General features: G+C 44.2%; 1 protein-coding gene across 1 annotated transcript; it reads left to right on the top strand.

Annotated features, from left to right (window-relative positions):
• The first annotated feature begins 3,360 nt into the window (after positions 1-3,360).
• On the top strand, positions 3,361-18,906 carry LOC142313354 (intelectin-1-like). The gene is made up of 8 exons (XM_075352369.1): positions 3,361-3,396; positions 10,551-10,624; positions 13,327-13,488; positions 14,845-15,092; positions 16,268-16,426; positions 16,560-16,680; positions 16,760-16,863; positions 16,963-18,906. The coding sequence occupies exons 2-8, from the start codon at positions 10,561-10,563 to the stop codon at positions 17,113-17,115; spliced, it is 1,011 nt and encodes a 336-aa protein (XP_075208484.1). The 5' UTR covers positions 3,361-3,396; positions 10,551-10,560; the 3' UTR covers positions 17,116-18,906.
• Positions 18,907-21,813: the final 2,907 nt, after the last annotated feature.

Below are 21,813 nucleotides of genomic sequence, written 5' to 3'. Positions count from 1 at the left end.
TTCCCACCAGAGTCCTCTTCCCCATGAAAAGTGAAAACTGAAGCCCCAACCCCTGGGAACACAGCCGTAAAGAAAAGCCGGAAGTCGAAAAACGAAACTTACCGGCCGGCTAGAGGAGTGCCAAGAAAAGACCAAGGGGGGGGGGGGGCAGGTGAAGACTCTGTGACATGTAACCGAGCAGATAAAGGACAGTGACTCCAGGACCCTGCCACCCTCCTGGTTCCTGGACCGCGAAAGAGCGACATGGCTGACCCGACCTGCAAGCCTGGAACACCGGAGCCTGAGCCCGGAACAGCGGCGTGGGTAGAATCCCGGACAACGCAGATGTGTCGCCGCATACAGGCCAAGGCGCGCTTCCTGATGGAGCGGTGGATGGCTGAGATGGAGGAGCCGGCTGCGGCCGTACGAGCACGTGAACTGGAGGCAACCTTAGAGGAGCAACCCACGCCCCTATGTCCCCGAGGGACCGGCCGATCAGGCTGAAGGACCTGGTCTGCCATTGCCCTCTATATTGCCTCCCTCGCTGCCCGTAACGGTTGCCGATGCTTCCCTGCTCGGTCCGCTGCCACCAACACTGGCAGCGGAGTCCGTCCTACCAGCCCGCGAGGACCCACCTGCAGAGGCCGCCGGCGGTCAGCCTGTCGCCACCCAGGCACCAACACCGGCCCCGAGGAAGAACAGCCTCTGGAGGATGCTCTGTCCCGGTGTGGACCCACTGGTCCCAGAAGTGACCGCGCCCCAGTTGAACCAGGCCCCGGCAGTCCGCCCGACCAAGATGGAGGTGGCTGATAACCGGAAGTGGGCCCAGCGGGCAAAACTGTCCACTCCCGAAACTCAGGCCTCGGCTGAGGCACCGCGGGGTTGCCGCTGCCAAGCAGCAAAGCCGGCCGCGACACAGCGGGTTTCTCCAAGGAGGGTGTCGGTCGTAGCCGTCACAAGGGAGCTCCGGCTGGGCCCTACCCCCGCGCAGAGCGAGCCGGAGAAGGCAGATGCTCTGTACTGGGAGCGGCAGCAGCGCCAGTTGGGCCGCGAGATAGCAGCCCGCGAGAAGAGAAAAGCGGAGGTGCTGGCCTGGACCATCCAAGAAAAAGATAATCTGAGGAATGCCACCTTCCGGGTGTGGGGCCCAATGCACGAAGGCCAGGTCCGGCACTTTGACTCCCGACACGGATGGGGGCCCCTCTTCGAGCCGGACCTGGATGCGGAGATCTTTGTATACTGGAGGGACGTCTATCCCCACCTTCCAATGGGCCATCCAGACCAGGACCTGGAACCCGGTGAATTGGTTACTTACACCTGGCATTGCGGGGAGAGGGGATGGTTTGCCCTCGACGTTAAGAGGAGGGTGAGCCGCAGTGCCCGGAGGCACACCCATTCCCCTCCCCCACCATACAGTCCCGTTGATGATGAAGAAGAATACTGATGAGGTAGCGGTTCCCTGCTACCTTTTTTCCCGTCCATGTTTTCCTGTTTACTTCCCGTTGTTTTACCCCCATTTAAAACAAAGACAAGGTCGAGAACTTGCAGGCCACCCAAAAACTTTTGGGCCTTGTAAATAGTCCCTGACCACCCTTTACATTGTCCTGCAGTCTCCGGAGAGGCTGGTTGAAGGAAGGGCCTGTGGGATATTGTAGACCGAGGTCCCGTCACCATGCAGACCGGTGACTAACCTCCGGGTCAGGGGTCCCCTGGATGTGGGGCCTCTGAGAGAGACTGCCGGGTAAGGAACTTATTACCCGGCCCGTGTGGCAACACCCGGACCTGAACCCGTTTCCTGGACTGGGGAAAAGGGGTGCTGACCTTGTTTTTAGAGGCAGCATCAGGGCTAGGTTTGCTTGGGTGGGCAAAATGAAAGGACCTGGTCCCGACCCGTTCCCGGTTAATAAAAATGTTTTATATTGCAACGTTTAAGTAACCTGCCTCCCGTAAGGGAAGAAATCCAAAAATATGCTTGATTGTATCAAAGTTATTATAATTGTACATATGTTCTTATCTTTTTCAGTTAAAGCAAAATAAACCGGTGGTGGTCGGACAGCCTGCGGACGGTCTGTGATTAACCAAGGGGGAGTGTGACGTCCTGGCCGGGCCAGGTAGTTACAGATAGGGCCCCGCACTACACCGTACCCTAACAGGTGACAGCAGCCAAACACATAAAACCCTAGTCACCTCCCTCAGTGCTTGATGGACACACCAGGGGGTGGAACCAGGCGGTTGGAAGATGCCCACCAAGGAGTCTCAGACAGCCTGGGGCGAGAAAGTTGAGTTGTGTTCTAGAGTTCAAGTCCAGAGGAGGTCAAGTGGAGAGGTGTGTGGGCTGGAGCTGAGTGCAGCTCCAGCAAAGGAAGGACCCAAACTGAACCGGTGCCAGGGTAGGAGCCCTGGTACTGCTGGCTAGGAGGCAGACGGTGGTCTCCATCTGCAGGAGCCGGGAAGACGGCTCGGTGGAACCGTGGTGGACCGGGACAGGGTAGTGGCCCGCTGGTACTGACCCGGGGAACCGACTCGAAAATCAGAGCAGAAAGGGGGGTACTCAGACCCTGAAGCTAGGTCCAGAAGCTACTGGGGGCTAGCTAATTAACTGATTGTGGCCAGGACTAAAGGTCCTGTCCCACCCAAAGTCCCGACTGAAGACAACAGCTCAACGAGGGGGATAGAAATCCACCGCCATGGCACAGAGATTCCACGGGACAGCGTCTGCGGGCAAAAGGGCTTCTCAGGCAACCACAAGCTGAGAGCGGACTCCTGAAGTTGCAAGCGCAGGTAGTCCACCATCACAAACAGGTGCAGGAGAAAGACAGAGACCACCAACCGGGTGGGGGACCAGACTGCAGCCAGCTACGGGCACCGACCACCATCACCTTGGTTTACCAGAGACTTGTGTGTTTACTAATAGTGAGTACATCAGTGCCCTCCGGCCGCCCATCTCTGCGGGCAACCATCCGTGCCCACGAAGGGGTTAACAACTTGCTGCGCAATTTCTCCGGTAACTGCAGCGGTGGTGTCCACCTTCACCACATCCTGTGGTGGCGTCACAAACTTGACACGGCTCCGGCCGTACACCTACGTCCCCAAACCGCAAACCCCTTTTTGATTGACGTGACTGCAGGACCCTCGGGTCCGGAGACCCTCAAGCCACCCACTGAAGGTCCGTATCCGAGCGGCTCGGCTGCCAAGCGCGGGGTGGTACAGATACATTTCTCTTTATTCAAATTAGGTGTCTTTTGTTTTCCTGGTAGGAACATCTTTTTATGGTGGAATATTTGTTTAAGATTATCAGTTATGCAATTGATATTTTATTATTATAGTCAGTGATAATGGAAACTGCCTTTTGCTATAAATGTTGATGCCTTGTCGTTTGGACCAGACACTTCCTGTTCTAGAAGAGCTCGGAAATTGGTAAGTTGCATGTCTGGTTTACGGTTAGGAACTTCATTTTGACTTTGGCATAGTAAGTTTTTTTTTAAAATTTGCTCTTGATGCATTCAATGCTCTGGTATTACTATTTGGAGTATGAGTTCAATGCCCATATAATAATATTTTCTCCTGTTTAGAAGCACATAATGAATCAAGTCCATTTTTTTCCCAGTTTTAATATTCTATGCATGGTAATTTATCTGCTGCAGAATAAATTTTACCTTTCTAAACCTGCTTTTCCTAAAGGTAATGGCAAAAACAAATTGAATAAATTAAATAAAAATATAAAAACTGTACATAATGAGGTTTATTGCATTTGAGAAAACTATAAAAGGTCACCTTTAATATTTCCAATTATTTGATTGACATTTGCTAGCAACTAGAGTATATGTGAGCGATCCTGTGGACGCTCTTTCCTCTGTTTATATCTCATGTGTTCCTATGTAGGGTATATGCACATGGTGTCTGTTGGTGTTATTGCAAGGGCTTAGCCGCTGGTGTGTTTTTCTAAAATTTAATTTTTAACTAGAGAGCTGTTTCCTGGAAGAAGCTGGCCCAAAGATGAACATGCTCCTTCTTTTAACGTCTATAGGTTTCTGAACCCTGAAGCTGTTAAAAGAAGTGACAAAAGACTAAACATATAGAAGCCTGCTGGTTTTCCATCCCTTTTGTCACGATGACTATGGGATAGCGGGGAATCAGGGCTTCTAAACTGTCCCTCAAGCTAGGGGGCCCTATGCTATCCCTAGTCTGAGGGATACTCCTGATGGTGGAGAGGCCTGAGTCTCCTTCTTGGCCCTGCTCCAGACCAGTCCTGATCTGATTCTCCCTCTCCCCCAGGGAGTGTCAGTACTGGAGTGTGATGAAATCCACAGATAAGACATACAAGAGAAAACCAAGACTCTGTTACACAGCATAAACACATAAATGTAAAGACAATAAGAGATTCAGGAGTAAAAACAAGAGCAGGAAGGAAGCTATAAAACAACAGGGGTAAACTCCACATGTCTCTCGAGTCTGCCTGTGTTGATCCCAGATACCAGAGAACTCATTGGGTGGAGTGTCAGAATCTGCAATCTGAACAGCGCCTGAAACCGCCATGACAGTCGGCGAAGTTTGTGCAAAACTCTGTGTCACAGCTTTGCATTATGTTTATTTTTTTTACCGTTTTATGATGGCTTTTCAGGTGTATTCTAAGTGCATTCCGCCTGGAAAAGGCGTTGTGTGCACATACCCTAAAGATACAAAAGAGGGACAGAAGCCTAGCTATGGGAGTGATCCAAGATAAAAGTGCCTATATATACTGTATATATATATATATATATATATATATATATATACAGTTAGGTCCAGAAATATTTGGACAGTGACACAAGTTTTGTTATTTTAGCTGTTTACAAAAACATGTTCAGAAATACAATTATATATATAATATGGGCTGAAAGTGCACACTCCCAGCTGCAATATGAGAGTTTTCACATCCAAATCAGAGAAAGGGTTTAGGAATCATAGCTCTGTAATGCATAGCCTTCTCTTTTTCAAGGGACCAAAAGTAATTGGACAAGGGACTCTAAGGGCTGCAATTAACTCTGAAGGCGTCTCCCTCGTTAACCTGTAATCAATGAAGTAGTTAAAAGGTCTGGGGTTGATTACAGGTGTGTGGTTTTGCATTTGGAAGCTGTTGCTGTGACCAGACAACATGCGGTCTAAGGAACTCTCAATTGAGGTGAAGCAGAACATCCTGAGGCTGAAAAAAAAGAAAAAATCCATCAGAGAGAGATAGCAGACATGCTTGGAGTAGCAAAATCAACAGTCGGGTACATTCTGAGAAAAAAGGAATTGACTGGTGAGCTTGGGAACTCAAAAAGGCCTGGGCGTCCATGGATGACAACAGTGGTGGATGATCGCCGCATACTTTCTTTGGTGAAGAAGAACCCGTTCACAACATCAACTGAAGTCCAGAACACTCTCAGTGAAGTAGGTGTATCTGTCTCTAAGTCAACAGTAAAGAGAAGACTCCATGAAAGTAAATACAAAGGGTTCACATCTAGATGCAAACCATTCATCAATTCCAAAAATAGACAGGCCAGAGTTAAATTTGCTGAAAAACACCTCATGAAGCCAGCTCAGTTCTGGAAAAGTATTCTATGGACAGATGAGACCTAGATCAACCTGTACCAGAATGATGGGAAGAAAAAAGTTTGGAGAACAAAGGGAACGGCACATGATCCAAGGCACACCACATCCTCTGTAAAACATGGTGGAGGCAACGTGATGGCATGGGCATGCATGGCTTTCAATGGCACTGGGTCACTTGTGTTTATTGAGGACATAACAGCAGACAAGAGTAGCCGGATGAATTCTGAAGTGTACCGGGATATACTTTCAGCCCAGATTCAGCCAAATGCCGCAAAGTTGATCGGACGGCGCTTCATAGTACAGATGGACAATGACCCCAAGCATACAGCCAAAGCTACCCAGGAGTTCATGAGTGCAAAAAAGTGGAACATTCTGCAATGGCCAAGTCAATCACCAGATCTTAACCCAATTGAGCATGCATTTCACTTGCTCAAATCCAGACTTAAGACGGAAAGACCCACAAACAAGCAAGACCTGAAGGCTGCGGCTGTAAAGGCCTGGCAAAGCATTAAGAAGGAGGAAACCCAGCGTTTGGTGATGTCCATGGGTTCCAGACTTAAGGCAGTGATTGCCTCCAAAGGATTCGCAACAAAATATTGAAAATAAAAATATTTTGTTTGGGTTTGGTTTATTTGTCCAATTACTTTTGACCTCCTAAAATGTGGAGTGTTTGTAAAGAAATGTGTACAATTCCTACAATTTCTATCAGATATTTTTGTTCAAACCTTCAAATTAAACGTTACAATCTGAACTTGAATTCTGTTGTAGAGGTTTCATTTCAAATCCAATGTGGTGGCATGCAGAGCCCAACGCGCGAAAATTGTGTCACTGTCCAAATATTTCTGGACCTAACTGTATATATATATATATATATATATATATTGTATATATATATTGTATATATATATATTCATATACTATATATATAATATGCAAGAGGAACAAACAATGAAAAAGAAGCAGGAAAGCCACTGCATGGCACCTGTCTGAGCACACTCTGAACATCAAACAAGGACTGGAGGACAAGGAGTAAAGTGCAAATATGTTTAATAAATAGCAACTGGCACAAAGGAATCAGCGGCAAAAACAGGCCGGCAGATAAAATATAGATGTACTAGATGACAATTACATATAGGGCACAAGTAAAATGAATAAATAAATAACAGACTGGGTCAAAAACATGAACAAGGCATCCTGCACATAAAGAGCATGGTGTAAAATTTTTTTTGTTGTTGTTGTTAGGTAGCGCACATGCGCGGAAAGCGGGGACGCGTCACCCGCGAACCGCGCATGCGTGCAGGCGATGATGACGCCGACAGAGCCGGGCCAGCAGGTCACTGATGCAGCCGTACCGACGGGGGGAGGAGGGGCGGGAGCGAGCATAAGAAGACAAGGATAAGTAAATATGCAATGTAACAGTAATAAGAGAACATCAACTGTGACATAAAGTCTTAAATGTAACTTCAAAGGTCCTAGCCGTGACCCAAGAGGAAGATACATGATAAATGTCAAGGATATACATAGGTAATTATAGACAATGTGCCACTGATAAAACGACATATATTATAACATCAAACCCTCAATATTAATTCAAGTGTCATAGTCGTGGTACAGAGAGGAAGGTAATCAATGCATAATACATGAGTTCCATATCAAAGTTAAACTAAATAAATATGAACAGTATAACACATAAGGAGATCATATACTGTAGCACAGATTATTCAATATCACAAAAAACATCCCAAGTCGTGGCACAGGAGACGAATGACCAGTGTATAATATACATAAACTTCATGTCACAAGATGTTCAATGTAAATTGAGATCTCCTAGTCGTGGCACAAGAGGGAAATAATCATTATACAATAACTCCATGATAGAAATGAAAATATGAATATAAACACAGTGACACTGGTGAAAAAAACATAAGTATAACATAGAGAATACAATATTGCTTCAGATGTCCCAGTCGTGGCACAAGAAGGAAGATAATCAATATATGAAAAAAATCCATGTCGATGTTCAATGTCAGAAATATGGTTCCAGAAGAGTGCCAGCAGAAAAAATCAGTGGATCTAAAATAAAAATGCAAAAATTGTATAACATTAAAAACAAGGCACAAAAACCAGGAAGGTCAGAGAAGAGAGCAGTCATCGTAAGAAAGGCGCAAAACTCAGATGCTCATTAAGCCCCATCGGGGACAGTGTACCTAAGCTATAAATCCAGCGTGTTTCACGTTGGGCGAGTATTTTGCGTATATTCCCACCCCTCGCCCTCCCATGTATAACATCAATACCCCTGACTTTCAGGGATGTTGGATCACAGTCATGAAAAACACGAAAGTGGTGAGGGAGGGTTTTAAGAGTGGAAATGTCAACCACTGTCCGGGCGGCAGCAACGTCCCTCACATGTTCCCTCACCCTCTTGCGCAGCTCCCTACTAGTAAGGCCCACATATATCATGTGGCACCCGCACGTGGCATAATATACCACGTTGCTGGTACCACACGATACATAGTGGCGTATATCGAAGCTGCGCAAACCATCAGCAGAGGTGAAGGAAGAAATCCGAAGAACATTGCTGCAGGCCAGACAATGGCTGCAAGGGAAACAGCCCCTAAGGGGGGTACCAAGGTCAAGAAAGGTGGTGGGTCGATTAGGAACGTAGTGACTCCGTACAAGCATGTCATGTAAATTACGTGACCTGCGAGGCGTCATTGAGGGGCTTTTGGGTAAAAGGTCACATAGAACAGAATCAGAAAGGAGAACATTCCAGTGCCTGCTCAAAATAGATCGCATATTGGACCACTCGTGATTGTAGGTGGAAATAAAACGGATTTGGCTAGGATTTGAGGAACCGCCGGATTTCGCCCCAATACTAAATAAAAGAGTGGATCGAGGGGTATGCTTCGCTCATAGATAAGCCCGCTTAATACTCCTATTGCTGTAGCCCCGCTCTTGAAACCGAATTTGTAAATCTGCCGCCTGTTCCTCAAACAGAGAGTCAGACGAGCAGATACGTTTCATACGTAAAAATTGACCAGTGGGGATGGCCCGAATAGTGCACTGATCATGGGACGACGAGGCATGAAGGAGGGAGTTAACCGAAGTCGTCTTACGGTAGACATTAGTCTGGATCTTCCTATCTTCACCAATTTGAATATCAATATCAAGGAAATCCAGACACCTACTATCATATTTATGGGTTAGTTTAATCCCAAAAGAATTCATGCCAAGTCGTTCCATGAACTCATCGAGTTGCTCCGTCTTGCCCGTCCACAAAATAAACAAATCATCAATGTACCGCAGCCAGCACTGCACATGGGCATTGGCCGGCCCGCCCCCATCGCAAAGCAAACCCCTCTCCCAGAAACCTAGGAAGAGGTTTGCGTACGAAGGCGCGCAGGCCGCGCCCATGGCAGTGCCGCGCTGCTGCAAATAGTGTACATCTTTAAATAAAAAGAAATTATGGGTGAGGACAAAACGGAGCAACTCAAGGATTAGGTCACACAAAGGGCCATCCCGACCGGAAGTTGACAAAAAATATTCAACAGCCTTCAGGCCATCCTCGTGGCGAATACAGGTGTAGAGGGACTCAACGTCTGCCGTAACAAGTAGAGTGTTATTGTCCACAAAGATGCCATCTATCCTCCTAAGAACGTCCGTCGTGTCACGGACATATGAGGGGAGTGTCTCAACCAAAGGTTTCAAATAATAGTCAATAAATTGACATATAGGTTGACACAGTTCCTCAATTCCGGACACGATGAGACGACCAGGAGGACAAAGGGCATCTTTGTGGATTTTAGGCAGCAAATAAAAAGTAGGTGTTTTAGGAAAACGTACCGTGAGTCCCTCCAAAAAAAAAAGGGGCGTTAACTGCTGACGGTGCTGGTTACCGGCCGCGATTGGTCCGGTCGCGCTGACAGAGTGGGGGTGGAGCAGCTGGAGCATGGGAGCACCATGTATAAAAACACATGGCTGCTTCACAGCGTTCCACCTCCCCTTGATGAAATAATCTTATAGCTGAGATTGTGAAAGGTATACCTTGGGGCTCTCTCCCTGGGGGGGGGGGGTTGGGGTCTGCTCTGCTGCTTATCAGGCCTGCTTTGTGCACTTATGGGTATGCTTACTTAACCGGCTGGGATTTTATTCATGCATTCATGTCTTTGTACTTAATCTGACTGTTCATTGGCATCTAATTAGCACCTCATGGTGGCTAAACCTGTTTATCTGTTTATAGCTTTTTGACTGTTTAACTGTTTGACTCTGTCACCTCAGAAGTTGCTGTTTCACCAGCATCTGTATTAAGCACTGTTTATTAGTGATTAGTGAGACTTGGATCCTATTTTATATATTTAATATATCTCTGTTATTTCAGAGTATACACTTTTATCATTGTGCTTATCCAGTGTTGGTTTTTACCATCTGTCTATGTGTAACAATTGTCAAAATTTTACACCATGCTCTTTATGTGCAGGATGCCTTGTTCATGTTTTTGACCCAGTCTGTTATTTATTTATTCATTTTACTTGTGCCCTATATGTAATTGTCATCTAGTACATCTATATTTTATCTGCCGTCCTGTTTTTGCCGCTGATTCCTTTGTGCCAGTTGCTATTTATTAAACATATTTGCACTTTACTCCTTGTCCTCCAGTCCTTGTGTTATATATATATATATATATATATATATAACATTACTGTTGTATATATATAACATTACTGTTGTATATATATATATATATATATATATATATATATATATATATACAACAGTATATATAGTGTGTTATATATATATATATATATATATATATATATATATAACATACTGTTGTGTATATATATATATATATATATATATATATATACATTACTAATTTCAATTGTTCAAAATACAGTACAAAGAGCAACTTTGAAACCAAAGTGACTGCTTAAACCGATGATGGATATATGTGCTCTGTTCTGATTTATTTTCATGTTTTTGCTCCACTGTAGCTAAGTTAATATGTTGGTGCTCTGTGCCTTACTGCTCTCCTTTGTACTTTCTGGAGAATGTTCGAACAAATGCGGTGAGTACTTTTGCTTATTGGAAAAGTAAATTACCATAATAATAGTAGATAATATATAATATTTTAATTCACTCATCGGCTTTAACCTCTTATTCACTTAGTTATTTTATGATAATGGTAAATTTAGGTCAAAACCTATATATTTGAAAACCACCTAAAGTGATAAAGTGATACAATTTTTGATAATAGCACCCTTTATCATATTCAAAACTATTCACAGGTAGTTTATTAATCTTACAGATACTTTCAGGAATTAATGCAAATTGGCATGACTGGAAAGAAAAATGTTATTTTTGTCACCTACATGTTGCTAGCTTCTGAACAGGTTACTATAGCCGACAGACTCTAATGCCGGCATCACACGGTACGATATATCGTGCGATATGTCGGCGGGGTCACGGAATTCGTGATGCACATCCGGCATTGTTAGACATATAGTATCGTGTGACACCTCCGAACGACTGTGAATGAGCAGAAATACTCACCTTATCGTTGCTCTTTTACACGTCGTTAATTTTTAAAATGACGGTCCTCCTTCTCTGCTCCAGTTGCTCATCGTTCCCGAGGCAGCACATGTCGCTCCGTGAAACACTCCGGGAATGATGAACTGCAGCTTTCCTGCGCCCGCCGCAAATGCGGAAGGAAAGAGGTGGGCGGGATGTTTATGTCCCACTCATCTCCGCCCCTCCATTTCTATTGGCTGGGGGCTGTGTGATGTTGCTGTGACGCCGAATGTCCCTCCCCCTTCAGGAAGAGGATGCTCGCTGACCACAGCGACGTCATCAGGGAGGTAAGTACGTGTGACAGGGGGTTAACGACTTTGTGCGTCATGGGCAACTAATTGCCCGTGATGCATAAACGACGGGGGCGGGTATGATCGCTCGTGTGATCGCATTATAGATCGTACCGAGTGACGCCGGCATTAGGCCGTTATTTGACCCTGAAATGCCAAGTCAACTGTCAGGACCACACAATCATGATTTCAGGATGCTGATATGGTTAAACAGGAAGCCCCCAAAGTCTGTTAAAGGGACTCTATCAGCAGGTTTCTGCAATGTAATTTGAAGACAGAATGCTGTAAGAATTAAAACAGAAAACTCAGCCCTGCATGTCTTATCTCTTAAGCTGGGTTCACACTAAACGACAGCGACAACGACGTCGCTGTTACGTCACCATTTTCGGTGACGTAACAGCGACCTTGTAAGTCGCTGTTATGATCGCTGCTTAGCTGTCAAACACAGCAGAAGCAGCGATCATAACGTCGCTGTGCTACATGTGCAGAGAGCAGGGAGCCGCGCTTACCGCTGGCTCCTTGCTCTCCTGCAGCACACATCGGGTTAATTAACCCGATGTGTGCTGCAGCTACATGTCACAGTTCAGAGAGCAGGGAGCCGCGCGCACTGCTTAGCGCTGGCTCCTTGCTCTCTTTGCTACAGTATACATCGGGTTAATTACCCGATGCATACTGCAGCCACATGTCACAGTGCAGGAGCCGGCACTGGCAGCAAGAGCGGAGGCTGGTAACCAGCGTAAACATCGGGTAACCAGGGAAAGGTCTTCCCTTGGTTACCCGATGTTTACGCTGGTTACAGCTTACCGCAGCTGCCAGTGCCGGCTCCTGATCGCTTCATTTCGTCGCTCTCTCGCTGTCACACACAGCGATGTGTGTGTCACAGCGGGAGAGTGACGACCAAAAAATGAAGCTGGACATTCAGCAACGACCGGCGACCTCACAGCAGGGGCCAGGTCGTTGCTGAATGTCACACACAGCGACAGCGACGGGACGTCGCTGCAACGTCACAGAAAATGGTGACGTAGCAGCGACGTCGTTGTCGTTGTCGCTGTGTGTGACACCAGCTTAAGTCTGCTGTTGTTTATCTGCAATGTTAGTTTAAGCCTCTTATCTTTCTCCCTACTGGGTCTCAGCAGCTCCTGAGCTATAGTCCAACTCCACTCACTTCTATGATTAGCAGCTTCTATGTCTATGGAAATGTACACTGAAAGCCTGGTGTGAGTGGGGGTAGAGCTCTCAGCACTAATACATGAAAAATCTAAAATCTTTCACTGTGTCAGAGTGCCTGCACACAGTAATCTAAGTGATACATCGTTGAACTCAGGGCCTCTTTACCTACATCATGTTGCTCTCAGATGAGGTAGAAAAAAACCTGATGACAGATTCCCTTTAACCATCTAGATGCTGTAGTTACTATAGACAGCAACATTTATGGGGTTAATTGGCCATGGTTGGTGCCACCACTAATGTAGCCGGGTGTCAGCCTTAGTGTACAGCCGACAGCTGCTGCATTTTCACCCATAAGGAAAGCTGAGCACATATCTCAGGTCTGTAAAAAATGTATTGGTGGTCACTAAGGTGTTAACCTTTTATCAGTACATGAACTACCATGGGTAAGACTTTCTTCTTATTGTGAGTGCTCAAACACACATTGTACGGAAAGGTAATTTATCACAAAAATGCTTTTTATAATAGTGCTCCATTCTTACTGCACTGGTCATTTTGCGACCAACTTATTTTAAATGGTATTTCAACAAAAATAATTTCAAAGAGTTTATATTTTAAGATCTTCATGTCCCAGACACTAAGGGATTAAAGATAAAATTCACTAGAAGCTTTTTATTGAATGGTTGTTTGTAAAGTATCCTGCATGAAATGCATCATTTATATATTTTGTTTTGATCCTTAGAGAATGCGTCTGTTCCTGAGATAGAGGGAAACATTCAGTCTCTCTTGGCGTGCTTGGATAAGAATAATACAAATGATTATAGATCAAAGTCTAAGTTTTCAATGGGTGGATCAAACTCCAGGAGCTGCCAGGAAATCAAGAATATGTATACATATGCTGAGGGTGAGATAAATATATGATTTCATTAGTAATATAACACATGAACAAACCTGCACATAAATAAAGTGTATAATAATGAAAATGTATATGTACATTATTGGCTCACCTTTACTCGTCGCCGGGCCGGTGATGCAGGTCTCTGAGATGTCACGGGTGGCCTTGCCTGGTTCTGTGGCCCCGAGGCATACAATGAAAGGGAAGGACAGTGGAAGGGAAGGGTGATGGAGGTTGACGATGGGAATTGTCGTGACGCCACCTATGGTATGCGGCCAGGGATTAGCCGCCGCTTAGTTCGCTGTCCTCTGGGGCGGATAGTAGCGTCGCAGCCAAGATGGTTCTGCTCCCCACAGGTGGAGCGGGCCCCAGAGGATAGGGAAGAGGGCTGGAGTCTTGGCAATGGGCGCCAAGGCGCGGGGCGCTGGCGCCGGTAATAAGAGTCTGAGGCAGCATTTGCGGTTCCGGGTCTTTTACTCACTAGTTATCCTCTGCCCCGGAGATACCTATCCTCGCCATCAAGGGCCTCAGCCGATCCCAGGCAGGTCAGAGGTTAAGTCCGGTATGGCAGTCTGTGGGCCCTTCCTTGTTGTGCTCTCTCTGTGTTCGATCCCTGTGGCTTGAAGCACTTTGGGACCCCGATATTGGTCTAAAGTCTCATGTGTCCCATCCTGTATGCAGGTGGCGTGGACCCTCGCCATGGGGCCTTGGCTACAATCCCGAACCCGGATCCTACGTGTCACTTTGCTCCAGGAACTAGTGATGGCCAAGGAGACATGCAATCCTCTTGTCCTGCAGAATTTGGTGATCCAACTTAAAGTCTGTATCACCCTAGGGCTCTGCACCCTGATCAGCGCCTGTCCCGGGGAACAGTTAAGCTCACCTCCAGGCTACTGTTAGTTCTCCTTTGTCCCACAGGTACTACCAATATCGAGCTCTTCTCCTATCTGCATCTCCAGCCTTCTCCCAGTCTGGTCAGGTCTCCCTCGGGAAGCTCTTAAGCACGCTCCCGAAGGACTTTGTTCTTGCAGTGTCCCAGACTATTCTAACTTGAATGTGTCTGTGTTCCTGTATTTCCCCAGTGCTCCACCCTCCCTCCTGATGACTCACAGTGGCTGGGAAAAACCCGTTGTTTTGGTGACCACCTTTGTCCCAGTTCCTGTAAGGAGCACCGTACTGTATGTGTTGTGCAAGTGTGTTGTGTAAGTGAGAAACTCAAGACCTTAACCTCCTCCTTACTGGGATGAATACTGCACATTAACGGATGTGCAGTACCCTGTGGCGACTGAAGCCTCAGGGACACCACAGATACACCTATCATATAATATATTATGTAATGTATGATGTAATTATATTTTCATATAGATGGAATATACACGCTGAACACTGAAGCTGGGACGATGTATCAGACCTACTGTGACATGACTACAGATGGTGGAGGCTGGACATTGGTGGCCAGTGTCCATGAAAACAATATGAATGGTAAATGTACAGTAGGTGATCGCTGGTCCAGTCAATCAGGAAATGATGCCAACAACCCAAAGGGTGATAACAACTGGGCTAACTACGCCATTTTTGGACATCCTGAAGGAGCAACCAGTGATGATTATAAGGTTCTTACGATTAATGGCTTATAAATCTTCAATAACACAACTAGATCTGCAGTATATGTGTATATATGTGTCTAATTATCATGTGTACAAATGGATTTTAAATACATATTCCATAGAAATAATTTATCTTACTTACATATATAGCACATTATATTCCATAGCGCTTTACAGACATCATCATCACTGTCTCCATTGGGGCTCACAATCTTAATTCCCTATCAGAATGTCTTTGGAATGTGGGAGGAAAATGGATTAGACAAGCATGGGAAAAGCATACAAACTACTTGCCAATGTTGTCCTCATTTGGTACCCTAAGATTACAGTGCTAACCGCTAAGCCATTGTGCACAATATACATTTGCACAGTGGCCCAAAGGGTAAGGGGGCCCATTTCTACCTCCAGAGATGGTGGAAATGTGCATTATGATGAGCTATTGGGCTGCAAAGGAACCATATCTGGATTTTGCACAGGAGCCCTCTTTTCCCCGTGTCTGCTTCGTAGAATCATAGAATCATAGAATATTAGAGTTGGAATGCACCTCCTGGGTCATCTAGTCCAACCCCCTGCTCAAAGCAGGATTCACTAAATCATCCCAGACAGATGTCTGTCCAACCTCTTTTTAAAGACTTCCATTGATGGAGAACTCACAACCTCTCGTGGAGCCAGTTCCACTCGTTGATCACCCTCACTGTCAAAAAGTTTTTTCTAATATCTAATCTGTGTCTCCTCCCCATCAGTTTCATCCCATTCATGCCAACCTTTAAGATATTTGTAGACAGCTATTAGGTCTCCTCTCAGTCTTCTCTTTTGCAAACTAAACAATTGTAAATCCTTTAACCATTCCTCATAGGACATGGTTTGCAGACCAGTCACCATTCTGGTCACTCTTCTCTGAACTTGCTCCAGTTTGTTGATTTCTTTTATAAAATGTGGTGCCCAGAACTGGACTCAATATTCCAGATGAGGTCTGACCAAAGAGGAGTAAAGGGGGATAATGACTTTATGTGATCTAGACTGTATGCTTCTGTTAATACATCCTAGAATGGTGTTTGCCTTTTTTTCTGCTGCATCACACTGTTGACTCATGTTAATTCTGTGATCTATTAGTATACTTAAGTATTTTTCACATATGCTTGTGTATTAACGAGTATTTTACCTTTCATTTTTTTTTCTAGAACCCAGGATATTATGATATAATCACTAGTGACCTGGAATTATGGCATGTACCCAACAACGCACGCTTGTCCAAGTGGAGAGATGCCGCTATTCTAAGGTACCGCACAGACAATGGTTTCTTTTCCCAGGAGGGTGGAAACCTTTTCCATCTCTATAAGGTAAATAATGAATCAGGTAACAATTTGAAATTACGTCTATCCCCACGTTTGTGGATATGCCATAATTCACTGAGACAACATATTCGGCAAATGCTTTGTTAATGTCATGAATGTTCATATAATTCTATCTTAGAAATATCCAGTGGTGTTCAATGCTGGAGCCTGCCTCACAAATAATGGGCCTGCCATTCCCGTTGTATATGACTTTGGAAGTGCTGAAAAGACAAAAGCATATTATTCACCAAATAGTCAACGTACGGTCAAGTGTTAATTGTACAATACAGTTCCAGTGATCTTCATTGACACAAGAGTAATAATCTTTTCTCTCTGCAGTTGAGTTTGTTCCCGGCTATGTCCAGTTCCGGGCTGTTAATAATGAAAGAGCTGCCCTGGCTCTGTGTGCTGGAGTAAAAGTGACAGCGTGCAATCCAGAGCATGTAAGGAACTATACAATAATCTAAATAACTAAAATATATTTAATAGGAATCTTTAATAATGTCTGTAAACTTTTAAATTTGCACTTGTTATATTTGCAGCACTGCATTGGTGGAGGAGGTTATATCCCAGAAAAAAGCCCCAGACAGTGCGGAGACTTTGCTGCTTTTGACTGGGATGGTTATGGAACACATGATAAAGGGAGTAGCAGCAAGGAAATTACTGAGTCAGCCGTTCTCCTCTTCTATCGCTAATATGATATATTTTATAGTAATAACGTAATCAATAAAATTAAAATATTTTAGCATCAGATATGTTGAAATTCCCATTCATATGAAACTTAGGAATTTTGAACAAAAAGTTGTTGTTTTTGCTTTGCAAATTTTCTTTGTTTAGGAAACACATAATAATTAAAGGGAATCTGTTACCTACTCACCTGTGGGGCGGTCCTGTCCAATGGGTGTTGCTGGTCTTAACCTGGCGCCTCCTTGTGATCGCTGTTCTCCTCCTTGCTGCGTGTGGATGACACGTCCTCCGTCATCCACACAGAGTCCACTATTGTGCTCCTTCGCATGCGTACTTCTCATTGCCTTGCTGGGGGCAGATCAAAGTATTGTAGTGCCAAGCAAGGGCGGTCTTTGGCCTTCCCACGCGCCTGCGCATTACAGTACTTTACTCTGCCTGCAGCAGGGCAGAGGGAAGTGCGCATGCACAGGAGACCAATGAAGGCCTCTGTGTGGATTACATAAGAAGCGTCATCCATATGATGCAAGAAGGCGGACAATGATTGCAAGAAAAGAGGAGGTACCATGTCAAGATGAGCGACACCTATTGGACTGGACCGCCCCGTCCCGCAAGTGAGTAGGTGACAGGTTCACTGTAAACTGCTGGATCCAAATCTAGCTTTTTCTCAAAAATTACATGAGTCTGTTCATACCAAAGTGGCAGGCTGTACCTGGTACTGTACCTCAAGCCATTTAACTAAAACTAAGCATGTCTTTGAGTTAATACCTTTATGGTGGGACTATCTTTGATAACACTTCGATGAACAATCCCATAAGGCTTTAAAGACATTACACACATCTCAGTGGGTAACCACTGATATCACTCGCAGATGAACATACATTTTCCCTCACTGAATTAGTAACGAATGAGTAGGCCCTTAAGACCACCATTTTAGTAATCGGCGGGGTTTCAAACATGGTTCAAACTCAGTGGCCCGACTAATCCACCTCTCCCTCCGCTATTGCCCGGCCTCGCCACTCTGTCAATCCCTTCTCTGGGTTGCCAGTGCACAAAGACTCCAGTTCAAAACAATAACCATGACATACAAAGCCATCCACAACCTGTCTTCTCTATACATCTGTGACCTAGTCTCTCAGTACCTACCCACATACAACCCCAGATCCTCACAAGATCTCCTTCTCCACTCCTCTCTTATCTCCTCTTCCCACAATTGCATACAAGATTACTCCCGCGCCTACACCATACTCTGGAACGCTCTACCCCAGCTTATCAGACTCTCAGCTAACGTGGAAAGCTTCAAAATGAAACTGAAGACCCACCTCTTCCAAAAAGCCTACAACCTACAATAATCCTCAGACCAGTACACCACTGTGCAGCCAGTTCTACCCTCACCTACTGTATCCTCACCCATTCCCTGTAGACTGTGAGCCCTCGCGGGCAGGGTCCTCTCTCCTCCTGTAACAGTCTGTGCCTTGTAGTGTTCATGATTATTGTACTTGATTTTATGTATACCCTTTTCACTTCTAAAGCGCCATGGAATAAATGGCGCAATAAATAATAATAATAATAATAATGATAACACTGTAATCCCTTGGAATCACACACTTCTCACATATCCATAACTGTTATGGGAAATACTATTATGTTAAAATATCTAGTACCAAATAAATACACTTTATACTAATTTAGCAACATTTTTTTAACTATTGTATTTTGAATTGCAAGATAAATCAATTTTTTTATGTTGATATTTCATAGTCACTATTTACAGGTGCAAACGACTTAGTGATTTTGTTTTATTCATGGCAATAAACTTAAAAAAATGACAATCATCAATTCCAATTTTTATTGCAATCTCCCAATAGACCTAATCGGGGTTTCCATAAGTAAAATAAACCAAGTGGGGAATAGATAGCAGCTCAGTATATATATAGTATTTATATACCAGTTATTTATGTTTCTTATGCCAGAAACTTATATTGTCCAGAAGTTCATACCCAGTTCCTCTAGAGAATTTGGTTATTTACATAATCTTAAGGGCCATTTACACGCTGCGACATCGCTAACGATTTATCGTCGGGATCACAGTGTTTGTGATGCACATCCAGTGTCGTTAGCGACATCGCAGCGTGTGACACATACGAGTGACCTTCAACGATCCAAAAGAGGTAAAAATTGTTGGTTTTGGAGAGGTCGTTTATTTACCAAAAATCGCTGTATGTGCAGTAACGAGGTTCTTTGTCGTTCCTGCGGCAGCACACATCGCTATGTGTGACACCGCAGGAACGAGGAACATCTCCTTACCTGCGACCGCCGGCAATGAGGAAGGAGGTGGGCAGGATGTTCGGCCCGCTCATCTCCGCCCCTCCGCTTCTATTGAGTAGATGCTTAGTGACGTTGATATGACGTCGAAAGAACCGCCCCCTTAGAAAAGAGGCGGTTCGCCGGTCACAGCGACGTCGCTAGGCAGGTAAGTATGTGTGACTGTTCCTAGCGATGCTGTGTGCCACGGGCAGCGATTTGCCCGTGACGCACAACTGACAGGGGCCGGTAAGCTCGCTAGTGATATCGGTACCAATATCGCAGAGTGTAAAGTACCTTTAAGTGTACCAAAAGTATCTTTTTAGTCTATTTGTAAGCCCAAAGGTGATAATATTTTACCAACTGCACCCCTCAAAGTATTTAAAACTGCATTCGGGGAGTTTATGAACATTTCAGGTGCTTATTATTTTCATTTCCACAAGGGGTAATAAGAGTAAATGCACTCAAAAATTGTTTCTTTCATATTTGTGGTTGAAGTCTACTTTATGTACACACGACATGATATAGAAGAGAAGGAGCGCTATGATTTTAGACGCGCATATTTGGAGGAAAATAGACACAGGCGCCAGGTTGTTTTTGCAGAGTTACTGAAGTGTGAAAACAGCATGAACCCCACACAAATTACATAATTTTACATAATTGTTTGAAACTTTAAAGGGGTATTCTGAAGTTGTTAAATTGCTTTAACCCCTTCACCCCAAGCCTGTTTTCACCGCCATGATCAGGCCATATTTTTCAATTCTGATCAGTGTCAATTTGGCAGGTTTTAACTCTGAAAAGCTTCAACAGATCCCCGTGATTCTGAGACAGATTTTTTTGTGACATATTGTACTTCATGATAGTAGTAAATTTAGGTTGATATTTTTTGCATTTATTTGTTAAAAAATAGGAAATTTGGTGAAAGTTTTTGCAATTTTCAAACTTTTAATTCTTATACCCTTAAACCGGTAAGTTATGTCACAAAATAGTTAATAACATTTCCCATGTGTCTACTTTACATCACAATTTTTAAAACATCTTTTTTTTGTTAGGAAGTTAGTTCAACTTTTATCAACAATTTCTCATTTTTGAAATAAAATTTACAAAACTATTTTTTAAGGGTCCACATCACATTTGAAGTGACTTTGAGAGGCCTAGGTGACAAAAAATACCCCAAAGTGACACAATTCTAAAAGCTGCACCCCTCAAAGTACTGAAAATCACACCCAAGAAGTTTATTAACCCTGCAAGTGCTTCACAGGAGCTAAAAGCATGTTGAAGGAAAAACTGAAAATTTTACTGTCATGCGATGTTCTGCTCTGCATGCATTTGGTGGCTGAGAGGCATCAGACTCTGTTTACACTACAGAGTCTGACAAGCAACCTGAGGTTTCAGAATTGTTCAGCCAGAGCTGGACATTGGCTGATTCAATAGAAATATCAAAAAACTGACCCGCACATCCAACAAATTTGAACAGGTGCTAACTGAAAAAACATAGTAACTATAAATGCAAACTGTTGCACACTAAAAAAAGCCAAAAATGTACTAGGAAAAATATGGCACTGCATTACTGCAAAGGAGAGATATTTAGTTTATGTATTGGCCAATGCATGTAAGCCCAGAACCAACGGCAAGGTATATCTCTGTAATCCGGGAACCTAGCTTAAATGCCACTATCTAGGTTAAAAACATCCATATCTGGGAAAAATGCCACTATTTGGACTGCAAACCTCCATGTATGGGCAGCTAGACTCCTGCTATAATGGTTATCAACAGCCAGGTCTTAGGGCGGAGTGCCCAGTCAGAAAGAGACTCACTAGAAATATCAATAATAATCAATAATTGGCTGATTCAAGGCTGATTCAAGGTCATGTGACTTTCAGTGGTTGTCATGGTAGCACAGGGTCATGTGATGACACCTGTAGCTAACATGAGTCACTTTCTCTCAGTGCCGACATAGTGACAGCACTGAGAGTAAAGCAGCAGATCTGCTGAAATCTACAGATACGGAAGAGCGATCAGATTACTGATCGCTATAGCCCCCTAAGGGGACTAGTAAAATTTAAAAAAGTAAAAAAAGTTTTAAAAAATAAAAAACCCTAAAAGTTCAAATCACCCCCCCACCCCATTGAAAATGAAAGGGTTAAAAAAATAAAAAATATACACATATTTGGTATCGCCTCGTTCAGAAATGCCCATCTATCAAAAATGTAAAATCAATTAATCTGATCAGTAAACAGCATAGCGGCAAAAAAATTCCAAACGCCAAAATTAAGTTTTTTGGTCGCCGCAAGTTTTGCGCACCATGCAATAACAGGCGATGAAAACGTAGCATCTGCGCAAAAATGGTATCATTAAAAACGTCAGCTCGAAACAAAAAATAAGCCTTCACTGAGCCATAGATC

Source organism: Anomaloglossus baeobatrachus, chromosome 5, assembly GCF_048569485.1.
Source record: "Anomaloglossus baeobatrachus isolate aAnoBae1 chromosome 5, aAnoBae1.hap1, whole genome shotgun sequence".
Classification (NCBI taxonomy): domain Eukaryota; kingdom Metazoa; phylum Chordata; class Amphibia; order Anura; family Aromobatidae; genus Anomaloglossus; species Anomaloglossus baeobatrachus.
The sequence above is the reverse complement of the archived record's forward strand: the minus strand, read 5'-3'. Positions and strand labels throughout refer to the sequence as shown.

Bases quoted from the DNA above. Each gene is read 5' to 3' on its own strand.
- LOC142313354 (XM_075352369.1), top strand. From the start codon at position 10,561: ATGTTGGTGCTCTGTGCCTTACTGCTCTCCTTTGTACTTTCTGGAGAA. The intron at 15,093-16,267 runs GTTCTTACGATT...TTTTTTTTCTAG, and splicing joins CAACCAGTGATGATTATAAG to AACCCAGGATATTATGATAT. The intron at 16,864-16,962 runs GTAAGGAACTAT...TTATATTTGCAG, and splicing joins CAGCGTGCAATCCAGAGCAT to CACTGCATTGGTGGAGGAGG.